The sequence below is a fragment of the Miniopterus natalensis genome, chromosome 7 (assembly GCF_054644295.1).
Source record: "Miniopterus natalensis isolate mMinNat1 chromosome 7, mMinNat1.hap1, whole genome shotgun sequence".
In the NCBI taxonomy this organism is placed as follows: Eukaryota; Metazoa; Chordata; class Mammalia; order Chiroptera; family Miniopteridae; genus Miniopterus; species Miniopterus natalensis.
This window is the reverse complement of record NC_142087.1, coordinates 66,083,099-66,107,826: the sequence shown is the minus strand read 5'-3', so window position 1 is coordinate 66,107,826 and position 24,728 is coordinate 66,083,099. Positions and strand designations below refer to the sequence as shown.

At 40.4% G+C, this 24,728-nt stretch overlaps 1 protein-coding gene and 1 pseudogene across 1 annotated transcript in view; one reads left to right on the top strand and one right to left on the bottom strand.

Annotated features, from left to right (window-relative positions):
* Positions 1–1,291: 1,291 nt before the first annotated feature.
* Positions 1,292–24,728, top strand: part of CCDC68 (coiled-coil domain containing 68) — a 41,105-nt gene continuing 17,668 nt past the window's right edge. Inside the window, exons 1-7 of the mRNA XM_016225104.2 lie at positions 1,292–1,414; positions 14,245–14,340; positions 16,513–16,641; positions 17,748–17,834; positions 19,952–20,092; positions 21,525–21,650; positions 23,997–24,125. Coding sequence (XP_016080590.2) covers positions 16,525–16,641; positions 17,748–17,834; positions 19,952–20,092; positions 21,525–21,650; positions 23,997–24,125 — 600 coding nt within the window. The 5' untranslated portion in view covers positions 1,292–1,414; positions 14,245–14,340; positions 16,513–16,524. The remainder of the gene's footprint in view (positions 1,415–14,244; positions 14,341–16,512; positions 16,642–17,747; positions 17,835–19,951; positions 20,093–21,524; positions 21,651–23,996; positions 24,126–24,728) is intronic.
* Positions 3,322–14,023, bottom strand: LOC107546665 (elongation factor 1-beta pseudogene; annotated as a pseudogene).

Sequence of the window (24,728 nt, the reverse complement as noted above, 5' to 3'; positions counted from 1 at the left end):
CCAGTGGTCAAAGCTAGAATAATTTGAGCAACGAAATAAATAATGTGGTATTGAATTACAGCTCAGAGTATAAAATAAATATGCATGAGTCCATACGGCTATAAATAAATGATTGAATCGATAATAAATGGGAGAGAAGGAACAAAATCTTCCTTGTAGAATACTTGCAAATAATATGTGTAGATATCCTCCACCTCTCCAGGAGGTGAAGATTTATTCCCACACTCTCCCCTCCTCTCTGGGCACGGCCTGAACTCAGTGACTTTCATCCAAAGAAGAGTATGGACAGAGAAAACTAGTGACTGCCTTGGAGAAACCTGGCAGGCACTCCTTTGACCAAGTGATTAAAGTTTCTGTCCCTAGCACTAGGTCAGGTTATCATGAGCCCCCCCCCCCCCCCCCCCGAAAGGCACTTCACCTCTGTGGTCTTCCTTTACCAAACCCAGCACCAGTCTAGTCACGAGGAAAACAGACAAAACCAAGCAGAGAAATCCACAAAATAGCTTAGCAGAATTTTTCAAAACTACCAACGTCAAACAAAAACCAGAGAGGGCTGAGACACTGTCACCGACCAGAGGGGATTAAGAGACAGGACACTGAATTCAGTGTGGAACCCTGATGCGATCAACAGAAAGATATTAGGGGAAAACTAGTGAAATGTGTGCACAGTCGAGTTTAGTTGCTAGTTACGGACAACGTTGACTTCTTAGTTTTGACAAACGTATCGGGGTACTGAAAGGTGTGAGTATGAGGGGACACCCGCTGAAGGGCTTAGGTCTGTACTGTCTGTAACTTTGTCCTAAATCTAAAATTACTCCAAAATAAAAAGTTAAATTATAAACAACAGTAACAAAAGTTTATGAACTTAGAGTGCAAACAGAACCTTCTTTAAAAGCAGCAGCAGCTCCCCACCCCCCTTATACCTCTGCTGAGAGGGGTGCAGTGTTGGGAGCCGAGTGCTGGGGTGCAGGCCCCGCGCCCCCGGGTGCGTGGAGCAGCGAGCGCGCGCCTGGGCGCGGCGGGAGTCCAGGCTCCTCCCCAGAGCCACCCAGACGCCGGACTCTGCCCGGGGCGCGCCCTGCGGGTGGAGCCCAGTCTGTCCCGGAGGAGCTCGGGGCGCACCCGGGCCCACCCAGCGGGAGATCCCGGGGAGCGAGCACCGCCGGCCCCCGCGCGCCCAGAGCGCCCTCCAAGGCGGGAGAGCTGCGGACCCGGGCGCGCGCCGGGCGACCCCCAGGTGAGTGGGCTCCTCCCCGCAGCCCAGCTCACCAAGGACATCTCCCCGAAAAGGCCCGTGAGAGGAGAGTGCGCCCCAGGGAAAGCTGTCTTCTGCGAGTGCCTGGGCGCGAAGTTTCTGCTCCTCCGGGAGGGGACAGTGGCTTCCCCTCCCCACCCCCGCTCCAGGAGGAAAAGAGTGAGTCCTCGGGCGCCCCATGCACACCCCATTATTTAGGGTTTCTGCTTGCTCAGCTCAGGGCCTGGGAGAAAACCCTCCGGAAAACTCGCTTTCACCTGTGAAGACCCTCATCGCGGCTCTGACAGGTCACTGCGCCCGCAATTTATTTTATTTCTTATGTCCCTTTTTGAGGTATGCATTTTATTTTTTTATTTTTTATTGCCGAGAGTATGTTTAAGAGCCCAGAGGAATGAATGAATGAGGTTGGTTGTCTTACCCTTCGTTGGTTCGTGCTGGCTTCTGCAGCTGCAGGCCCAGCCTGCCCAGGTGGCCCTGGGGTGTTCCAGCTGGAAGTTGCAGAGCCCTGCAGTCGTGCAGAGGCGCAGTGCCCTGCAAAAGGGGCGCTCAATAAATATTGGCTTACTGTGTCTTACTAAGAGGGTAATGCAGGACCCCCCCCCCGGGGGGGGGGGTTGTTAGATGAGGTGATGTGGCTGTGGTTTTCAACTTTCTTCCTAAGGAAAAACAATTCTATATCTGTACATATGTAAAAATCAGAAGAATCAATTAGCCCTGAACATAGCTGAAGCTGTGTCTGTGCCATTACACCGCAGTTCTTTTATCTTAGGGATCCAGGCCTCCTCCACTTTCTTGGTTTATAGACTAGATGAAGCATCGAAATACAGAGGGGAATCACTGTATTCTGCACTTGCCATAGAAAAAGATAATCTGTCCTTTTGATGTTACCTAATGCTATTAAATATTCAGCTCTGCAGAAGTCAGGTCTGCCAGAAATGTGATCTGAGCTGGAGTCTCAGGTACCCTGATGGACACAATCGGTGCTGTTGTTTCCCGCTGGGCTGTCCCTCCTCCTTCCCCTAGAGGGTGAAGGTGGCTGACAGGGAGGAATTTGTGCCTAAGGCTGGGAATGCCCTCCCCGTGGCTCCTCAATTTACAGAAGGAATGAAAACAGTTTCACTTCCTGTGACCCAGGCGAACTTCATAAGAAGGAGCCCAACTTTGTGATTTGCTAAATGACTTAAACCTGCTCTAACTGCAAAGAGGCTTGTGGAACAAATAGATACTATTTCAGTTGAATTATTTATTCACCTTGATAGTCTGTGAATCAAAACAAGCCTGTTATTGGTTAGCTGAGTGATTTATAATGTGCTGGACTGTGGGCTTGAGTCCTAATCCAAGTTCTGGCCAAAGATGAAAAATATAAGCTGTGTTTGGCCAAAACTAAAAGATGAGGTGTATGTTTACTTGTCTGGGGTAAGAACTGAAAAGGGGGGAAAACTGAAGATTTTGGAGGGAATTTAAAAGTCTTTGAAAGTAGGTGTTTCAAATCTTGTGAACTGAGATACTTACATCAAAATTACATGGCCATGTATTGATGAAAAAACATTCATGATGGCAAAATGTTACTATCAATTTAATTACATGGTTAAGTGAATTTACATTTTGCTAAGCATGAAGATGTTCCTGCATTTGGAAAACAAGAGCCTGTGTTTCCGTTCAGTTTTAGAAAATATTTGGTGTATCTGGGTTTTCAGCCTATTAATGAATTCACTGAACCAATATTTATTGAGTGCCCCTTTTGCAGGGCACTGTGCTCTGTGTTGGAGACACCAGGGGGGATCCAGCCCTGTGTAAATAGCGCACATTCCTGTCCTCGTGGAATTTACACAACACTGGAATCCTCCAGGACACCTGAGATCATAGATTAGGCACCACATCCGCGATCATCAGCTTTGACAGTGACTTCAACCAGCTTAGTTTCAGACCACATCTTGTCTTACACTGATTTAAATAGTCAAATCTAAAATGTGTAAAGGAACTTACGTGTTATTCGGGCCAGTGGCTTTCTTTTTCTCTTTTAATCTTTCAAGCTTGTATTTAAGGGCAGTGATCCAGGATGGATTTTAGATCTTGTGGAAAGCAGCCACGTCCACCGACTGTACACAGTTCTCAGAAGCAGCGATCCTCTCCCCCAGCATGTCTGTCCCAACTTTCTCATCTCCCACTACACGCTGTGTTTGAAGTTTTTAAATTCCATACCCCACGGGAACCAGTTTAGAAGAGCCCCAGACCAAGCCATCTGCTTGGATGGCCCCGATTCCCTCCAGCTTTGCATTCCATCTCATCCCAAGGCTTCACGTCTAATAAGATGGGAGACTTGGCACAAGTGCAGGTTCTTGCCTTTCTTTGGCACGCTCTGCAAGGTGTTCTTCTCTTAGCCTCCTTGCTTATCTTGTCTTCTCCTCATCAGATCCAAAGAGATCAGTGTCCCCATCGTCTTCACTCTCTGCAGCTCCACTTCCTGTGTGTCTTCCACATTAGCAGGGCCATGCTCGCCCCAAGCTTTCTTTGCGCCTGGCAGCCTGGCCTTTTCCTTTTCATAGGACCTGATGTGATTATACCAGCATGGGGCATGATGCCAGTTGGCAGGTGGGGGGCCGGAGACTGCTTCAGATCCTGCCACATCTGCTCGTGGTGGCACGTACCGCTCAGTGTAGTCCACCAGGTAGATCTTGGGCACCTGGGGACCCGTGGGGCTTTTCAGGCCTCCAAAACCTATGGTGTCACTGACCCGGGAGCTGGGGAGCAGCAGAAACAAGAGGCGTCCAGGCAGTCGGCGCCGAGCACTAAGAGGGGAAAAGTGGTTTTCTCTTTTGCTTAGGTTAGGAAGAACTTAGGAATCACGGGTGCTGGGTTTAATCTTATGAAATATTGAGATATTAAACCTAAAATAGTTAAATATCAATTTCATGCAAATTAAATAAAAACTAAACTTTTAGTAGTGGATGCCAGTAAATGAATGAATGAAAAACTTTAACTTGAGAAAATTCTATTCATTAAATTATTTTTCTTGTATATTAGAAAAATTTGACTGCAATTATATTTCTCCCCAGAGGAAAAGAGTGGCTTTATTCAAGGCATTCTTGACCCCACTTTTTTTTTTTTTAAAACAGTTTAATTAGAGGTATAATTTACATACTAAAAAATTTATTCAAGTGTATAATTCAATGATTTTTAGTAAATTTACAAAATTGTACAACCATTACCACAATCCAATTTTAGAACATTTTCATGACCTCAAAAAGATCCCACGTGCCTGTTTCCAGTCACCACCTTCAGCCCCAGGCAGCCACTAATCTCCTTTTTGTCTCTTTAGATTTGACTTTTCTGAACACTTTATACAAACGGAATCATACAGTACATAGTCATGAGCATCTGGCTTCTTTCACCTAAAATAATGTTTTTGAGGTTCACTCGGGTTGTGAACTGGTTGGTTTCTTTTTATTGCTAATACTCATTCCATTGTATGGCTGTAACACATTTTGTTCACCGGTTGGTGGACATTTCTGCAATTACATTTAGGTGGTAAGACAGACACGTTGGTCTAGCTTCCACAGCAGCATAATTTGAAAATAACTGATGGGAGCCAACCTCTTATTTGTGTTTATGAAAAACAGATTCCTGGTTTGGATTACTGACCTTTCCTGACTGAGACATAACTGTGATCTTTCTGTGATACACCCATGAAAATTGTGAATGGTGAACCTTGTGCTGATAGAAAGAAGCATCAGTCATTCAGTCTTTTAAAAGTCCTTTTTAAAATATGTTTTTATTGATTTTTTTAGAGAGGGAGAAAGAGAGAGAGAGAGAAAAACATTGATGTTGAGAGAGAAACATCAATAGGTTGCCTCCCATATGGCATCCCAACCAAGGACCGAACCCACAACCTGGGTATGTGCCCTGACCAGGAATCAAACTAGCAACCTTTAGGGGCAAGGAATGATGTTAAACCAACTGAGCCACACTGGCCAGGGCCATTCATTCTCTTAGGTTGGACTTGAAAGGTGTTTAGCTCTTGACATTAATGTTTGTAAAGAAGATACATCTCCTTTGATATGTTTTCATCCCAAATGTATAGATTTAGAGTAAGGGAATTTGGGTGATTCTTAGACCTAACAGTGATCACTGAGTTACTCTTCAAAATATGAGTGCTTCTTAGTAACATATTTTAGTGGCACACTTAACGTAAAGCATGAATCATCTGTACCCTTTAGCCAAAAATTGGCAGAGAGTGTATCTGGACTTACATGCTTTTAGTTTTATTATTCTGTTGTTTCTATGTCTGTGCTAAAGAATGAAACTGATATACCTGTTCATTTATTTACAAAATCAGGCACTAGTTTGAGCTCTTAGATCAGAGAAAATCCAAAACAGAAGAAATGTCACTCCTTTTCCCTCTGTGATTTTTTAGGAGCTAGACCAAAATTATAAATGATCCAAGTTCCTGTGAGGCTGTGCTGTTTTTCTGTAGTCTATAGAACAGAGCAAATAAGAACCTTCTAACGCTGCCAAAGCGTAGGCCTTGGTATGCCTCTCTTAGTAGTAAGGAATCTTGAGCAGCAAGCAGTCAATCAGAGCTGTTTTTGTATAAACCCAGTCACCCTGCTTTGTGCCAACTACTAAGTGGGCAATTCATTTTAGGAGGTTACACTTGACAGCTTATGCTTAAAGACCTTCTCAAGGAGAGTTCCCTAGTTGAGTAGAAACCCTTCTCTAAAAAGTTGGCAGATTCTGTGACACTAAAGAGAGGACACTATGTCTCTGAATGCCTGTAAGTTGCTGCTGAAATTGCAGCTTCCTATTGGGGGGAAAAGTACACTAGCATAACTTGGAGGTCTATTTTATTGACAACTTAGACTGCAAAGGATTCTACCTTTCAAACTTCTAAAATTTGAAAACAAGAGAGTCTAGGTTAAATAATACAGTTTTCCAAAACTGACTATGCTTCCTTGGAGCTGAATTTTTCTGTTTGAAATATCAAAGCAGCTTGCTAAAACTCCTGGGTGGAAACACAACTCTTTTGATTATGTGTCTAGTTGAACTGATCCATCTCTGTTGGCAACGTCTTTTTTTTTTTAACTTGGTAAGGGTTTAGACATTCCGAGGACAGATGCACTTTTGTGGCCGTACACTGACAGTTTCATTTCCATTGTCTCCTAAGAGTCATGTACCAATTACAGGAATCCATTGGCACCCTTTTCACTTTCGTAGACTTTGAGGTCGGCGTGGACACTCCCTTAGAAGAAGACTCCATCAGCACTGAGCTGTAAGCATCTCCTCAATACTTTGATGAGCTCACTCATCATAAAATTTGTTGATGTGATTCAGTATAAGGAACTTGGTTTTGGTATAAAGAAATAGATGTTACCTCTCACCCTTGTGTTTTGTCTGTTATCCCCTGGATTTTGGTAGGATGCTGCCCTCGGAGCAGTCTGACATCTTCCTGGAGCCAGAGGGTGGGTGGAGGCCCGGCTGCCTCAGGCGGTGGCTACCTGAGCAGGCTCCGTGGCCACTGCCCCAATAGGCTGCGAGAAAATGGGTAGCTGTGAGGAATGATAACATGCTGTGCATCTAGAAAGTGATTAGGAAAGCAATGGCTAGATGAGACAAGGAGCTGTAGGTTCACGAATTAGATTTAAATCTTGTTGCAAATATTTTCAGATACTTTTTATATATTTCTTCCTACTCTTCCACCTTAGTAAATAATAATTATAATTAACTTTCTTGAGATGTTTAGATTTCCCTTGTTTCTATCCCCACATTGATTGTCAGGCTCCATTGACTGTTCTTGCAACAGCAGTATTCTACCTGCCTATCAGCAGCCCAGTCACCAATGCTTGAACAATCCTGAGTACATCACTGGTTTTCTTTTTTGGCCGTATTTACTTTTTGAGGGGTCAATAGTTCGAATGGAGAAAAGCAAATCCAGCTAATCATGGCTTCCAGTTAGTTCTGATAAAGTCAGTGAAGGTCCTTGGATTCTGAAATCTCAATTGTATTTTGCTTTTTCTAGGGTACTATTGGATTCTTATTTTAAAAATAGAAGTATATAGATTCACCCTTTTTAGTGTAGAGTTCTGTAGGTTTTGACAAATGGTCACAGTCATGGAACCACCATGACCATCAAGATATAGAACAGTTATATCACCCATCTTCCCCTCAAAATATCTCTTGGCTCCCCTTTAGCTCCTCCCCCACCCCCCAGACTCCAGGTAATCACTGATCTGTTTTCTGTCTCCAGCGAATTTTCTAGAGTGTTATATAAGTGGAACTATAGAGTATGTAGCCTTTTGGATTTGGCTACCTTCAGTCAGCATAATGCATTTGAGATTCATCCATGTTGTGTGTATCAGTAGCTTATTTTTCTGTGTTGATGAGTAGGGTTCCCCTCTTGATGAATATTTGCATTTTTTCTAGTATTTGGCAATCATAAACATTTGTGTTTTATGGAACATAAACTTTCATTTCGCTTGGGCAAATACCTAGGAGTGGAATTGCTGGGTTGTACAGTGTACGCTTAACTTCATAGGAAACTACCCAAGCGTTGTCCACTGTGGTGGCACAGTTTTCATCCCCACCAGCAACAGACAGGACTTCCAGCTCCACACCCTCACTCACACTTGGTATTGTCTGTTTCCCCCCCTTGCTGGATAATTTTTAAAACTAAGTAAATTATGTTGAAGCTAAAATATTCCAGGATGAGTTTAGGAAGTTATAACTATTTTATATATTCCTGAACTTTTTACTCAAAATATTTTATAAAGCCACAAGAGAAATTTTCCAAATGGACACCTTCCTTGTAAATGTTACAAACAACTGAGATATATGGAACTGACATCTGCTTCTTTTCATATTTTTTTCACTCACAAGTCATAAGTGGCTTTTGAGTTGATTGTTAACAGAGAAGGTCAAAGCGGAAGGAATAATTGACTGATGGGAGTGAGGGATAGGAATTGAGTGGGGTCATCTGGGCTTATCATTGGTACTTTCAAATGATGTCCTATAAGCAAATGTCCACAGTTAAGTTGTGAATTTAGGCATTTAATATTCCTTAAATGTGTATTATGGGTCAGATACTCCAGTGAGCACTTTTTATGTGTTATCCCATTTAATCCTCATGTAACTCTGTAGGGAAGTTAGCATTGTCATCTGAATTTTTCACTTGAGGAAACTGAAGCCTAGGGAGTTTTAAAGCTTTCCCGAGGCCACCCAGCTAGGGGAGAAGGAGGACAAAGTCTTGTGGGCAGACCAATCTAGTCCAAAGCCCTGATTTTAAGCCATGAGTTCATACTCCTTCAGCTTGTGGGGTAAATCTGTTGGGACATCAGTGTCTGCTCAGGTCCCTGAAGGCCACACTTAGGAGCTCACACTAGGAGGTACTTGACTATTACTTAGTGACTCACTTTGGAAAACTCTGATTACCAAACTAGCTTGGGCTTAAGAAACTAGGCTTAGAAATTCATTCAGAATGCAACAGGAGTTGTAAGTTGGAAAGAGCCAGCGTACTCACAGGTTGGGATTCATGACCATTATGAACTAGCTGTCTTTGCTTAATTGTGTTGAGCCTCATTTCCTCATCTGTGAAATGGGGCTAATACACCAGCCTCTCAGGGTGTTCATGAGGATAATTAAAGGCAGCATACCCTAGCCTGCATGTGGTGGGTATGCAACAGACCCTGGGTCCTGCTCCCCACCTCTCCAAATGGGAAGGGATCCATGTGATTTGCCGCCCTTTGCAGTTTAGTTGTTATATGGGCACTGGGTGAAACTGTCAGCTGTTTTCAAAATTTTCAAATTATACCAATGAACTATGCAGATAGATCATTTCTTTGCAAAGATACCTGGATTTGGGATCTATCTCAAACCTGAATTTATCTGGGTTCAGGGGATGAAGTCAATTTATGACCTTAGAAAACTTATATCACTTGTTTGTGACTTGGTTGCATTATACACACATATATAGGGATAGAGATAGAGATATACAGATAATAACTATAAACAGTGTTTTGTAATGATTAATTTTGAGAGTATATGGAAAATGATTTCTTGGTAAATGACACAGCACTTTTTCAATTGTCTATATTTATATATTGTGTTTGTAGCAATATTTCAATCTTTTTCCCCTCAAAAGGAAATTGCTTTTACTTCATATCTAAGAGTTTTGTATAGCATTGGCTATGAGGTAAATATATGTGTATATACAAATAAGCAGCATTTGCAAATGAATAAAATTAATTCTGCTTTTAAAATCTTAGGTTATTACTTGAAAACTGTAATTACTTGGGCTCAGTGTTAACATGCATGTCTTTTGATATGCTGTGCATCACTTTTCAGGTAAATTGCACAGTCACATGAGATTTAGCTAGCTGACACTGGATGTCACCATTGTGCTGTGTAATGTGGATGCAGAACAGGTATGCTCTTTAATATTCAGGAGATGGTCTCTTCAAGGGTTTGGAGATATGTTAGCTTCTTCCCCCTTATATAACCTAAATACCCTTGTAGCACTTTTATGGTAACTAACTTTTTCAGTTTCTAATATCTAAGCTCTATATAATAGTAATCAAGAATGATGAAACGATATTCAATATTATTAGCTCAGACCTGGGAAACTGAAAACTCAGAAACAGTGTCCCAACCAATCGGGGATCTTGGTTGTAAACCTGAGTAAGTGATTCTGGCTAACTTAGGCAGAAAAGGAACTTACTGGAAGGATATAGAGCAGCACCCAGAATTAATGGCAAAAACTCCCAAAGATCAGGCTGTAACAAGAGCAGAATAAAGTCCTCCTGGCATTGCCACTGGTCACTGGATACCTCCACTGGCATTCCTGCCTGCACGCAAAGCACTGCCCTGTGCCAGCCCCCTTCCTGCCCCAGAAGAGTAACAGGTTTTCACCACCTCCAGCTTCCAGGAGCCCGACAGCCAGTCCCTTACTGGCATTTCCAGGTGACAGTACTCGGATGGCTGGGTCTAGGTGCTGTAGACTCATACAGATGGAGATTCCGTAGTTCTGGGAAGGAGATTCGAGTGCTGAGTGGCCAAAACATGCCAAGCACGCACCATGGTGCTCTCCAACCAGCTCCCACGGAAATGAATTGAGAAGACTGCTGTGCCGTCACCTGGGCCTTGTGGGCCCTTCCCTGGGCTCACCTGGAGTCCGTTGCATTTGTCTTGACTTCGCTGTACCCAGCCTTTCCTTCAACCCCGAGGGAGCCTTAGCAGCCAGGCCGAGACCTGTTTTCTGTGGCTGTGGAGACAGCTCTTTAGGCAGATTGGAAGTCTTGAGTTTCAGGCAATTTTTAAAAAATCCCTGGTACATTAAAAGGAAAAGAAAAACATAATATGCTACATTGGGTTCCTTGCCTGCAGACTATGACTTGAAGCAACTCCCAGCCTCTGTTCTTTCCTCCCCGCTTTGCCTGGAATCTTCTCCCAGATGGCCACAGCGCTTCACTTCTTTTATTCAAGCCTGTTGCTTAAATGCCACTTCTTCAGATTGGCCTTCCCTTACCACATGACACCTCCTATTATTCTGTTCCCTGCTCTGCTTTTCTTCAGGACACTTGTTATCGCCTCTCACTATGCTCCCTGTGTACTTACCGATTTGTTTATGTGTGTCTCCCACTCTGTACTAAAAGTCCCATGAAGGCAGGGTCTCTGGCTCACTTCTGTGGCCACAGCTCTTAACACAGCTTTATTCAATAAATATTTAACATATGAATGACTGAATTAAGGGTTAAGGAAAGAAACACCTTTGTTGGAATCTCTAGATCTAAACAGTGCCTGCACCGGTGTCCTAGGGCTGCTATGACAAAGCTGCAAACAGTAGCTTAAACATAGTCATTTCTTGTCTCACAGTTCTGGAGGCTGGAAGTTCAAGGTAAGTGTTGGCAGGGTTGGTTCCTTCTCAGGGCTTTGAGGGAGAATCTCATGGTCCAGCTTCTGATGGTTCTCTGGCAATTTGGGGCATTCTTTGGCTTGTAGAAGCATCACCTTGATTGCTGCCTCCATTTCCCCTTTTTATGAAGACACCAGTCATATGTGATTAGGGGTCCACCCTACCCCAGTATGACATCATCTTAACATATTACATCTATAGTGACCCTATTTTCAAATAAGGTCACCTCCTAACGCACTGAGGGCTAGGACTTCAACATGTGAATGGGAGAGGGGACAATTCAACCCATAACAGTGCCTTATGCATGTTGATTGTATAATAGGTAAACCATCCCACTGTCATTAAACAGAGAAGTAGACCCCATCACATTATTCTGGGTGACCAGTGATGTGTTGCTTTATCACAATTCACAATAATATATATGAATTGCTTTATAAATTGTAAACTATTCATTAGATGATAGGATAATCAGTTGGGGTGTTGATGGATTATAGATGCTTTCTCAAGAAAGAACCAATACCATGGACTTGCTAGTCTTTAAATTCCCCCAAACAGATCTTTTTATAGCCCAGTTCAATCTGCAGACTGTTTAAAATATTACCTGGTTCTACTCTACCACTAATAATTTCATATTTTGTTTACTCATAGGATGAACACGTACAAATCATTTATTATGTACTAGGCACTATTATAAGTGCTTGAGAAATGTTAACTCAAACAATTCCATTTTAAATTTCTGGTTTATTATTTATATTATTAATTATTAATGTTATTACTATTATCTGAATTTCACTAATAAGGAAACAGAGGCACAGAGAGGTTAAGGAACTTGTTCAAGGACACACATCTACAGAGTGGCAGGGTCAGGCCATGAAACTAGATAATCTAGCTCCATACCCTTTCTCTGTAGAAAGCTCTTTCTTTATAGAAAGCCTCATGGAAAAATTCAGTGTGAGAATGAACAAAGCAGAGCTGCTTTGGTTCAAGTGGAGACGACAAAGCCCAGTCCGCTCAGCACCTCCCCTTCCCCCTGGGAGCCCTGCCTGCACAGCCCTGATCTAGGAAATAACACCTCTTGGAGCGATGCCACTTGTAAGCTGCCTTCAATCCACCCTAGCAGAAAACAAATAAAATTCGTTTCTCACTTTAATTAACTGATTGTGTTTTATGTTGAAAATTTTATCTGCCTAATCTACTTCTGGCAGAAATAAAATGCTAAGATGGATTTTCCCCAGGATGGTAATGCCATATGGCAATTGGACTTTGCGGGCTTAAGTTCCCCTTGGGTTTCTTTATACAAATCAAGGACTGTGGTTGCAAAAGTTTGTGAACCAAAGAAAGAAATGGAATTTGATTTTATATGAATAGAGTTGGATATAAACCTTGCAACCAGCTAGGCATGAACTGCCCTCTCTGTTACCAGCTGCTAATCTTCTGTGGTCATCAATAATATAAAATAATAGGAGCAGCAATATCAGCAGTTGCTGTCCATTGAGCGCCTTCTACAAACAGGGATTAAAAAAAATCTTTGTTTTTACAACTCTAGGTGTTTTCACTCCTATTTTACAGATATGTAAGATGAGGCTAGGATTTTATGGAACTTGTTCAAGATGGCCCAACAGTGAGTGGAAATAGCCGTGATTAAGGAGCTGCATTTCTTGATATTAAGAATAAATAACACAAAAGAAAAGATGTTCTTGCGTGTATAACATGAGGCCCATTGTGATTTTCAAATTATGAAAGACAGAGGAATCAGTGGGATCCATTCTTAAGAGTGATTACTTCCTATGGTGAAATGCCTGTTATCATTTGTTCTTGTACACAATGTATAACATAGTAAAAAGAAAAAAGAAGGTGGTAAATCCATCAAGTGGGGATATAAATCAAGGCAGAGTGGACTAGGGAACCAAAACCAACTCAGACCAAACTGATGTTTTGCTTGCCTCTGTTTTCCCACTGGTTTTGCTCCCACCCCCTGCCAATCCCTAACCTAGGATTTTTCTGTCAAGGAGCAGATGACAGTTAATATATTAAACATTGCTTGTCACATATTTTCTCTGTCATACTCAGTTCTGCTGTTTGTAGTGCTAAAGCAGCATAGACTCTATGTAAACGAATGGCCACGATTACAGTAAAGCTTGATTTAGGGACACTAAATTGAAACTTCATGTAATTTTCATGTGTCATCAAATGTTTTTCTTTGGGGGTTTTTTGAAAGATTGGAATTTAAGAACCATTCTTAGGTCATAGGCTGTCCAAAAAGACAGGAAGCCAGCTCTGGCTCATGGGCTCTGGTTTGCTGACCACCACTCTAGCCTGACCACTCCACCTCTGGTTTCCAGACACATTGCTGATTGTCTCTATGGGCATTTCTAGTTTTTTTATTGTATTTATTGGGGTGACATTGGTTAATAAAATTATATAGGTTTCAGGTGTACTATTCTATAACACATCATCTGTATACTGTATTGTGTGTTCAACACCCAAAGTCAAGTCTCCTTCTATCACCATTTATTCCCCCTTTCCCCTCTCCTCTCCTCCCACCCCCTTTCCCTCTAGGAATGATCATACTGTCGTCGGTGTCTATGAGGGTTTTTTATTTGTTTGTTTGCTTTGCTTAATCGCTTCACTTTTTTCACCCAACCCCCCTCCCCTCTGACAGCTATCAGTCTATTCTCTGTATCTAGGAGTCTGTTTATATTTTGTTATTTTGTACTTTGAGCATTTAAATGTTGTTTTGGACCAAGACCTTAATCCCAGAAGAGATTTAAGAGGACCCAGCAACAGAAGTACTTCCACTCACTTTCTGTAACAGCAGAGTTGCAGCTGCCAAATCTGCTTCGGCCTAAACAAATAGAAGCCATCTCATCGTGGCTGCCTAAGAAGATTTAGAATAAAATGGAAAATTCTTGGCATAGTCTGTCAGTTTCATCCAAGATTAAAGGATAAATGCAAAACTCTGAGCTATCCCCAGAAGCTAGCTAGTTGTAAACTGATGCTAGCAAGTATGAAAATTCTTTGTGTTTTAACCGCATAGGCTATTGCTAAATTTTAAATATTGTTGTTTGTTGTTTTTTCTCACTAGGGAAGCCGGCCTTAATGTGATGGAAAGACTCTTGAACTTGGTGTCTAAAAGATAAAAGTTTGAGTTTCACCTCTGTTAGTTTTGCTTTGATATTGGGTAAGTTATCATCACCTATGGGAGTCTTGGCTTCTTTATCGGTAAAATGAGATTAATAATCCTACCTCACAAGACTTTCTATTTTAATTTTTAGTTCTTTACTATTTATTAAGGCAATTTCCCAGAGAAACAAAATAGGTAGAGGAGCGTAATGAACCCTGTCTGCCCAGCTTTAACAATGCCTTGCATTTTGCCCAAACTTCTTTCATCTTTACCCCATCCCATTTTCCCCCTCTGGATTAGAGTATTTTAAAGCAATTCCAAATGTAATATTATTTCACCTGAAAACACTTCAGAATGTATGACTAATAGATAAGATCTTTATTTAAAGCATGTCAGAAATTCATTATCACACCTATACAGTGATTCTCTAACATCATCTATTTTCCAGCCACTGTTAAAATTTCCCCAGTTGTCTCAAAAGTGTCTTTATAGAGCTGGTTTGTTTGAATCAGGAGCCAAAGAAGATTCATACATTACATTTGGTCATGTGTCTCTTAAGACTCTTAATTTAGAGCAATTTCTTTTCGCCTCATCTTTCTTTATACAGTTAGTTTTAGAAGGAACTAGTTGTTTGTCCCACAATACTTAATCTAATCTAGATTTGGCTGATTGCAGCCTTTGCCCTAGTAGTGTCGTTAAACATTTTCCTCTTGTCCAGATATTGGTTGTTGTTAGATAGAGAAGCTTGATTAGATTCAGGCTCATTTTTTTAAAAAAATATTTCATAGGTGATGCTTTCTACTTGGGATTGAACCACATCTGGAGGGCAAATTGCCTGCTGTCTCTTTTTTACTTGGGTTAATATTGATTAGTGGGGTCCCTCAGGTTAACATATCCCTCACCAACCTCACACCTCGTGTATTAGTACCAGTCAATAAGTGTTGCTTAGATCCGTTATTTCATAGGGGGTTATAAAATGTAAGCTTTCTAATTCTACCAGTCTCTCACATATGTTAGCAGGAATCCTTTTAAAAAATTTCCCTCATCGGTTATTTGGTTACCATGAAATACAGTTCATACAGCAAAGGCAAGATAAATGCTTGTGGGCACCCCCCTCTCCCCTTTTTAGGCTAATCTTTAATATAGTGGCGGCCTATCTCCATCGAGTTGGACAACGAGGATTGGTGGTGGTGGTGTTGGTGGTGGTGTTTCTCTGACATCCTAATTTCAGGAATTTAAAATTTTTTGCTGTGTTTCAGTTTCTCACAGCCATCCCTCTTTAGGCTGGGTTCTGTGTTTTATTCAAGTAGTATTTGATGACTTTTTTGCTTTCTGGCATGACAAGATACCTCACCTTATATATTTCTTGCCCCAGACCTGGATCTCTCAAGAGGCCCTGGTTTCTTTTTAGTAGAAAATAGTATACTGAGACCACAGTATGGGCACTAGGAGCGTTAACTGCTATTTTTCAGTGGTTAGATTTAGAATATACTTTTTTAAAGGAAAAAAAGTCGTTATTTTATACTCATAATTTCAGTTCAGATTACAAGGTTTTTATGAAACTTTTTTGGTTCTGATTTGTTTATTTTTTTCTTTACACTAAAAATCTTGGTTCTTAATGATGTTAAGGCAATGCCTTCTTGACTTTATTATGCATTCATGTGGGTGAGTCAGGCATATGCATGCACGCACATATACTAGTAAATAGCAATACCAGTATTTCTACCAACAATATTATTCCTAAGTGTAGTTTAAGATTGCTTTGCTGAGCTAATTATTTGCTGAACAATATTTACAAGCAGTGACTCTTGGATTTAAATATGTAGACTATAGTTGTAGATATGTATATTTATTAATGTTGGTGAAATTACTAGTTTTTTCCAACATATGTTCTATTTGCTAAAATTTGTTAAAAATAACAATGAATTAATAAAAAACAACAACAAAAAAACCTGTTAATTTAATTATAAGCAAGTCTTGGTTAAAAGCATTTTAAAATTAACAGGGTGTTAATTTTCACATATGACCTACAAATAGGAAATTTTGTCCGTTAAATCTGAAGTCCATTAAACCAAGGTCCACAAAATTGAGGGCTTACCATATACAGATGTCAATAGTTTATATTTTCTACTATACAGTATTTGATTACAGTGCTAGTACAGTTTACAAACCATATAATTACATCATCAAAGAAGTTAGTTTGTCTAACCGATTTATGTTTTCCTAAAGCCAGAATTCACCATGACAACAGTAACAGTGGCCACAGAGCTTCCCTCGAGGGGTAACGTAGAAGACAATCCTGCCTCGTATGAGTCCACGTCAGCTCACATTATTGAGGAAACCGAGTACGTGAAAACGGTACGTGGGCACCAGACAACATGTTGGCGTGATGTGATTATGAAAATAAAGGCGAATTCAGACGAGTAGGCTTTGCCTCTCCCTCTGAGAACGTGAGAGGACGAGCACACCGAGTTGGGCAGCAGCCTTGACAGCTGAAGTCTGAACGTGCGTTTAGTGTCGTCTTGAGGATGTGACCCTCTGTTCTCACACTTAGAGTGAAGCTGCAGCATGAGCCCAGGGCTACGGACGCCCATCAGGGCTTGCTTTTCCCCACACTGTTCCCCAGCACACTTCCTGCTGGCTGTATTTCTCCTTGGCTGTTTCAGGAGCCTTGGGACCGTGTTCCCTGGTAGGTGTTCACATTTCCTGCTGAGCTCCTGTGTCTCCTTACCTGTTTCATCTCCCGGTTCAGGGTTGCTATCTGCCAGTGACTGCCTATTGACATGTTCCTTCATGAAAAATATGAAATCTTATAAGAATCCAATGGTCATGGGTAACAGAACATATATTTGTATGAACTGTTTCTTAGAACAGATGGAAACATTTGGACAAAGATGGTTTGTAACATTCAGATCTGTTAATTCATCTTTGAGTGTTTTGCAGTTCCATAGGTCACCAAGACACAGGGCTTATAGTTCATACATAAATTTGTGTGATCTCCACTTAGTAATTATCCCCTCATAATTACTAAATAGTATTCTCTAGTAATTACTGTATAGTAATTATTTTGTAGTAATTATTAGTAATTATTTTGTAGTGGTTACTAAATAGTAATTGTTTTATAGTAATTACTAAGTAGTAAATTAGTACTAAATTACTATATAGAAAAGAAGAACAAGATTGAATTAAATACTAATTACTAAATAGTAATTATTTTGTCATTAATATTCATTCAGATTATATTTTTGGTTTAACTGAGAGTTGTAAAGACCAAGTGCTTATTTTCTGCAATCTAAACAATATTAGCCTTAATGCAAGTTAGATTGGTGGTAGTTATTTAAATCTGAGATCAGTATATATGTGTTACTTTCTAGATAATTCAGATACACTGCCTCTGGTATAGAGAAAAAAAAGTATTTGGCATTAAATGCCTTTGAAAAAAATAAAGTATTTTTTTCTCCTAGATTCGAACTACTCTGGAAAAGATCCGAAATCAAATGTTTAAAGATGAAGCTCCACATAGCAGTACAAAGCACAAACTAGATGCAAAGGTAATGAATTTATCAAAATGTACCACTTTTATTCCTTCAGTAAATAAGCATAAAGCCATATAGAAATTATTCTTTGAAGCTTTGAATGATGAATGTTAAATATTTTATCAGTATCTAAATGTTAATGGACATATGTATGAAATATTTAACAACAGATAGCATTAGTAGGATAGGATTGGAATGACCAGACCTTACCTGAATATTTTAAACTGGGCTTATTTATCTAAAGTATATGGGAAGATGTCAACCCAGTCAAGATACATGGCAGAAACATTTCCCAATGACAGACAGAGGTACAGGCTTTTAGGCTTACCTGGGCCACAACAATGAACATGCAGTTGAAGCCATTAGACTGAGTGATCAGTCAATCGATAAGTTTAAAGGAAGCCCCTCCCCTGTGACTAGCCTTATATTCCTAAGATTGAGCAATCTGCACTTAGCCTTATCTGGATTATGCCAAGTTAAACCTCATCTGAACCAAGTGCACATCATCAATGTCAGTGTCATCCGCTAGGTAGTATGGTCACAGAGAACACCAAAGATGGGGCATAATGCATAAACATAGTCTCCATCATCCTCAGCCCCCACAAACTAACACAACTAGCTTCAGTTATTTCCTTAAACTAAGTGTTCTGAAATGGAAAAAAAAGGATAATGTTTGTGAATGATGGGAAAGATAAAAAATTCATTTTTGGTTATGTTGAGTTGCCTCCAAGTGGAGGTGTCTTGTGGGTGGGCTGGATATCGGATTCTGGAGTTGAGGGTAGAGGTCTGGGATAGAAGATCTAGGCTACAGGGTAGAGATTTGGGGAGTAAAGATGGTACTTCAACTCCTGAAACTTGAGGAGATCATCAAGAATGTGAGTGTGGGTAGAAATGAGAGAAAAATCTAAGTTCTCAGTCCTGAGATTTCCAACATTTAGATGTTGGAAAGAAAAGGAAGAATCATCACAGGAGTCAGAGAAAAGAGACTAGTGGATTAGGAAGAAAAACAGGAGAGAATGGAGTCACTGAAGACAAGAGAAAGGGTTTCAGAAAGAGGTGTGGGACTACTGTGTCAAATGGTGTCCAAGGGTCAAGTCAATTGAGGACTGAACTTTGACCATTGGCTATAACAATGGGGATGTTTTGGGTACCTTGATAAAAATAGCTTCCTGGGAATGGAGATGAATTTTGTCGCCAGTATCTCTGCTCAGCCATCTCAAACCACGGAATGCAGTGGGAGCCTCTGTCTTCAAAATATTAGCTCCTTCCCCTTCAGTATCTGGGTAATGTCGCAGTAGAGATTTAACCGTAATGATCTAGGGCTCCCTATGCCCAATACTTTGAAATGCCAAAACCTAAAACATCACAGTTCAGAGTAAGGAGATGTTTATTGACCAAGAAGGCACCAGCTGAGAAGATGGAAGACGTAATGGTACCTCAAATCCATCTTCTGAATGTACAAAGTTCAGGCTTCTTTTATGTCAAGGGGAGGGGAAAGTGGAATGGCAAGAGTTTATTGATAGACCACAGACATCTGGGCACCAGAAGGGGTCCAAGGAAGATTGTGAAACTTCTCTGTTCTTAGTCTGTTAACTCTAGTTGATGCGAGTCAGGTCACAAGGTTCCTGCAACTCTTTGATAAACAATCATTATTTTTGTACAAGATAAATTGCCCCTTACATTCTGATAAGGGGCTGTTTTTGTAAAACTCAGGCTGCGAGCAGAATTCCTGTGATGATTATGTATTGCAACTCTTAGGTCTGATTACATTAGTTTGTAATGCAGCACAAGTAACCAAAATGCATTTATGTCTGTAAGTTAGATTTTTTTTTAAAAAACAGGCTTTGTAGGTATTATTTATTTCCTAAAAAGGACTTAATGATATATTTAAAACTGTGGGGAATATAAAAAGCATAAAAGATGTACTTCTGCCTCTTTTAAATATAAGAATCTATTCAACTTTAAGCAAATACAAAGGCCAGCTGCTTCATCGAGAATCCCTATTGATATTGGAGACTTGGGAGGCTTATTTGTGCCGACCTGACTCTCCCATGATATAAGTAATACAGAGTGATTGTTACTGTTGGCAAAGCCTGTATCGGGTCTGTGATTGTCATGCTTGTTCATTTCAGTGCTGTCAAAACATTCAAAATGGCTCTGGCTCTGAAATGGGCCCCTCGTGTTGCAGTCTGAGTCTGCTCATGGAAAGAATGAAAAGCAAAGACCTACAGCTCTTAGAAATGAACAAAGAGAACGAAGTATTGAAGATCAAGGTATGACCATAAGGGGGAATCTCCAAACTTGGATTGCCAGGCTTTGAGCCAAATGGATAGATTCGTGGATCCGTGAAAGCAGATGTGCACACACACCTGTAGATCCACACGGAGGGCTCACATACGTAGAGAAGTGTTTGACGCCTCATAAATTAAACCTCACTATTTCATTTGGGAGCCTACTTTTATTGTTAAAAAGATCTTACAAAAGTTTAACAGTTATAAAGTCTCAGTTGTGTGAGATGAAGAATATCTAGAGATCTGCTGCACAACACAGTGGTGCTTCTAGTTAACACTGCACTGGACACTTGAACATTTGTTAAGGGGGTCAGTCTCGTGTGAAGTGTTCTTACTGCAATAAATTTTCCAAAATCTTCACGTATTTAATAAGTATTAATTAGAGCATTCACGGTCAAATGTCTTATTATTTTGTTTCATTAATCTATTATTGGATGCTTTATATTTTCCTTTTAATCATATATTATAATTATATATATTATATTGTATATACATATGTATGTACATTATACATTATATATTATATGTATTATATATAATACATGTATATATATGTAATTATATTATATGTATTATATATAATACATATATATGTAATTATATTATATGTATTATATAATATATAATATACATTTTATATATACACTATATGTGTGTGTGTGTATACCTACAATGACTATCTTGGTAGGTAAATCTTTGCAGCCATCCTCATGGTTTTTTTAAAATATGTTTTTATTGATTTCAGAGAGTGGAAGGGAGAGGGAGAGAAATAGAAACATCAATGATAAGAGAGTCATTGAAAGAGAGTCATTGATCATTGATTGGCTACCTCCTGCATGCCCTCCACTGGGGATCGAGCCCACAACCTGGACATGAACCCTGGCCAGTAATCAAACCCTGACCTCCTGGTTCACAGGTCAACGCTCAACCACTGAGCCAATCCTGCTGGGCCTTGATTATTTCTTTAGATTAAATTCTTGAAAAATCCATGACACTTTAGCGTTATTGCCGCAACACCCCAGCCCTGTCTATTTCAGTCACTGCTGTTTCGGGACAGTGCATCTTTCAGTGCTGTCATGGACGTAGAGGATAACAGGTTTGCAGATAAGACTATCAGCTGATGGGCACCGTGGAAGCCTGAAGGGCGCGGTCTATACACGCAGGGCACTGGTGCTCCCGGAGCTTGGCTTGGCCTGGCCAGGGCCACCCGCCTGCGTGACAGCCCCATTAAATATGGGTTTCTCATTTTACATTTAATCTTACAAATTAAGGTCTTTTCTCCCGCCCATTGACAATGAGGGTGCAAACAGGACAATTACGGCCTCTGTGTTTTTAATGCCCCTCACACTGTTCTGCCTTAAGCCTTTTTCACTGTAAATGTCAAAACATGCGCAGTGACCTTTTTCCCCCCCAGTTGGAAGCCTCCAGAGAAGCAGGAGCAGCGGCTCTGAGAAACGTGGCCCAGAGGTTATTTGAAATCTACCAAACACAGTCGGAAGAAGTGAGAAAGCAGCATGAGGACAGCCAGCACCTCCTCCAGGTACTGAGCTCCAGGTACTGAGCTCCAGCTTGTCTCTTGGACGACTCACCCCCAAGCTGTCGTGGCTTTGAGGGGTTAGATGTGAAACAAGCAAGGGGAAGGGCAGGAAGCCGCTCTGCGCCCAGCTCCCCCCAAGTCCTGCTTAGCCGGCACCTGCGTGTTGGCACCCTTGCCCAGAGCCCTGCAGGACTTGGATCTCCTTGTTTCTAAAATGAAAGAGTTGGGCTAGTGAAATGGTTTCAAAATGTTTTTGATCCTAGTATACATTTCTTAGGTTGAACAAACAAAAACCATGTGTGTATGTGTACATATATATTTTAAGATATATAAAAATTATATATTTTGTATTTTAATATATAAATATGTAAATTAAAAACATAAGTAGTTATATGCATATATATGTGTGTGTGTGTGTGTGTGTGTGTGTGTGTGTGTGTATGTACTGTCAGTCTACCTCCAAATTAGCTGCTAAAAATATGTCTGTCAGTCTACATCCAAATTTGCTACTAAAAATAAAATAAAGTCACAGCCCACATTAGGAATATCGACTCTGAAAAACACTTTTTGAGTCAAGACTATTGTATAAATAAATGACTAGTTTCTTTTCATATCAAAATTCCATAAAAAATTACATTCCCCCCTCCCCTACACACACACACACACACACACACACACATTTTTTTTGTATTTTTTAAAATTTGAGGTATATAGTCTATGGCCAATAAAAGTTTATCTGAAGAATGTATTCTAGGATTGGAAAAAAAAAAAAATAGTGTGAGTGCGTGTGTGTGTGTGTGTGTGTGTGTGTTTCAAATTGGGAAGCTCATTCACACTGGGGTGGGGTGCCTGGATTTCTGCCAGCTCAGGCCCTAGGAAAACAGTGGGGACACAGTAGGAAACCCTCCCCTAGGCGACATGCCTTCATGCTTCAGCCTGTGGAGGTGCTGGTCCCAAACTCACGGGCATGCAGGGTGCAGACAAGAACCCGAGTGGAGTAAGCAGGCTGTGTGGACCCCAGTGCTCTGTGAGTGCTGAGCCTGCAGGGACTGGAGTGCACAAGTCCCTGCAAAGGGGACTCAGCCCTGCCAGGAGTGGCCTGGCAGGAATGCCCACCTACTGTGCACTCTCAGATTCTATTAGCTGCACATGCAGATGGGAGTGTGCATCTGTTAGAAGTCAGCTGAGATGCACCCACGTGTGGCCTACGGCTGCAGGTGGATTGCTCTCCGCTGGTCCTCAGGGCAACTGCTACATGCTGGGCTCAATGGAGAGAACCCTTCTGCTTTTATGACACTTTGGGATTAAAATAAAGCACTCTTTTTCTTAAACATATCAGATTTTATTTTTGTTCTAGATAAGTTTTGTTAAGAATTTTGCTTTTCTTAAAGTTGCATCTCTCTTTCTCATACCAGTTCAGGTAGTGTGCTTTATGGTAACAAATGTAAACATTCTAGGGATAATATTCATATAGTATTAATTCTCCATTGATTTGGTGGTCTTGTAGTCCATCAGGTTTATTTGGAAGGAAACATTGAATTAAAAAATGAATTCTAAACAAGTGTGAATTATTATTATATTATTTTATATTATTTTTGGTTACTCAGAAAATTATAGAAGATAATATCTGTATAGTAAAATCTCTATATAATGGACTAATTCAGGCAAGGGGTGTCCATCAAAGTCAAAAGTCCATTATATGATAAAGTAGGTTTTCTGAATGCATATGTTAAAAAATCTTATGTAGACACGTATGTGTACTTAAAATTAAGTATGTATGAAAAGTTTTCTACATGTATCACAGTAATTTTAAATTTACACTGAATGGGCCTAGTAAATGTGTGCGTTCGGCAGTCCCCGTGAGTAAGCAAACACACACGGCCGGGGCGTGGCTTAGCGCACGTGTGAACATCAGCCCCACTTGGTAAAACTGGCAGAAAGTCACGCCACGTGACAGCAGAACCAGTTACGGCAGGTGATGGGGTGTGAGCACGTGCTGGTCATTCACCAAACATTGTTTACGAGCAGTGACTCTTGGGTTGAAATATGTAGACTCTAGTTGTAGATATGTAATTATTTATGTTGGGGAAATTTCTAGTGTTTTTTCTAATGTATGGCCTATTTGCTAAAATTTGCTAAATATAACAATGAATTAATAACAAAAAAACCCCTGTTAATTTAATTATAAGCAATTCTTAGTTAAAAGCATTTTAATTTTCACATATGACATATGGACTGGAAATTTTGTCTGTTAAATCCAAAGTCCATTAAATCGTGGTCCGCAAAAGCTAGAGTTTACTGTATAGGTTTAATAAATTAATAGGCTGACAACTGTTTTTCTGACCAAAGGTTAACAAACTTGAAAAAGAACAGAAATTGAAACAACAGGTTGAAAATCTGAATCAAGTTGCTGAGAAACTTGAAAAAAAGCATAATCAAATCACGGCGTTGGAGAGCCTCGTCCAGAGGATGGAAAAGGTAAGGGCCTGGAGAATTAACAGGTTTCTTCCTGCAATTAAAAAAATAACACCAAAAATAAAGAAGATAACATTAAGCAGATGTACTCTTTGCAGCTCCTACGACTTTAGCAAGTACTCGGTGATGTTCATTTCTTTCCTTATACATTTAATATGATCTGTCCTGTTAGGGGCTGACCTCTCTATAAATACTGACGTCGTCACTATCTGTCACTTTCTTCTTCCAGTAAATGTATGACTTAGAAAGTGGAACCAGGCAAGGCTGTGTGAATGGAAACAATGGAAAAGATCACCAAGTCTATCTATTCCTAGTAATAATATGGTGGATGGATCCCTGTAATTATAGCATTTTTATGTATTAGAGTCAACAAGTACCCATTTTTGTCCACCCACATCCACTGTAGGTTTGTACAGACCTGTAGCTGCACTAGAACAGATAGAGGTCACATTAAGAAAGGACACTTTATACAGATTGGAACTTTCAAAAGAGAATGTAGAGAAAGTAATAATAGAAAAAATGTATTAAAAGTTGCATGCAGTGTTCCTTTAAGTAGCCGCCATCCAAATATATACAAAAGGTGAGCACATAAATTTAATTATGCGT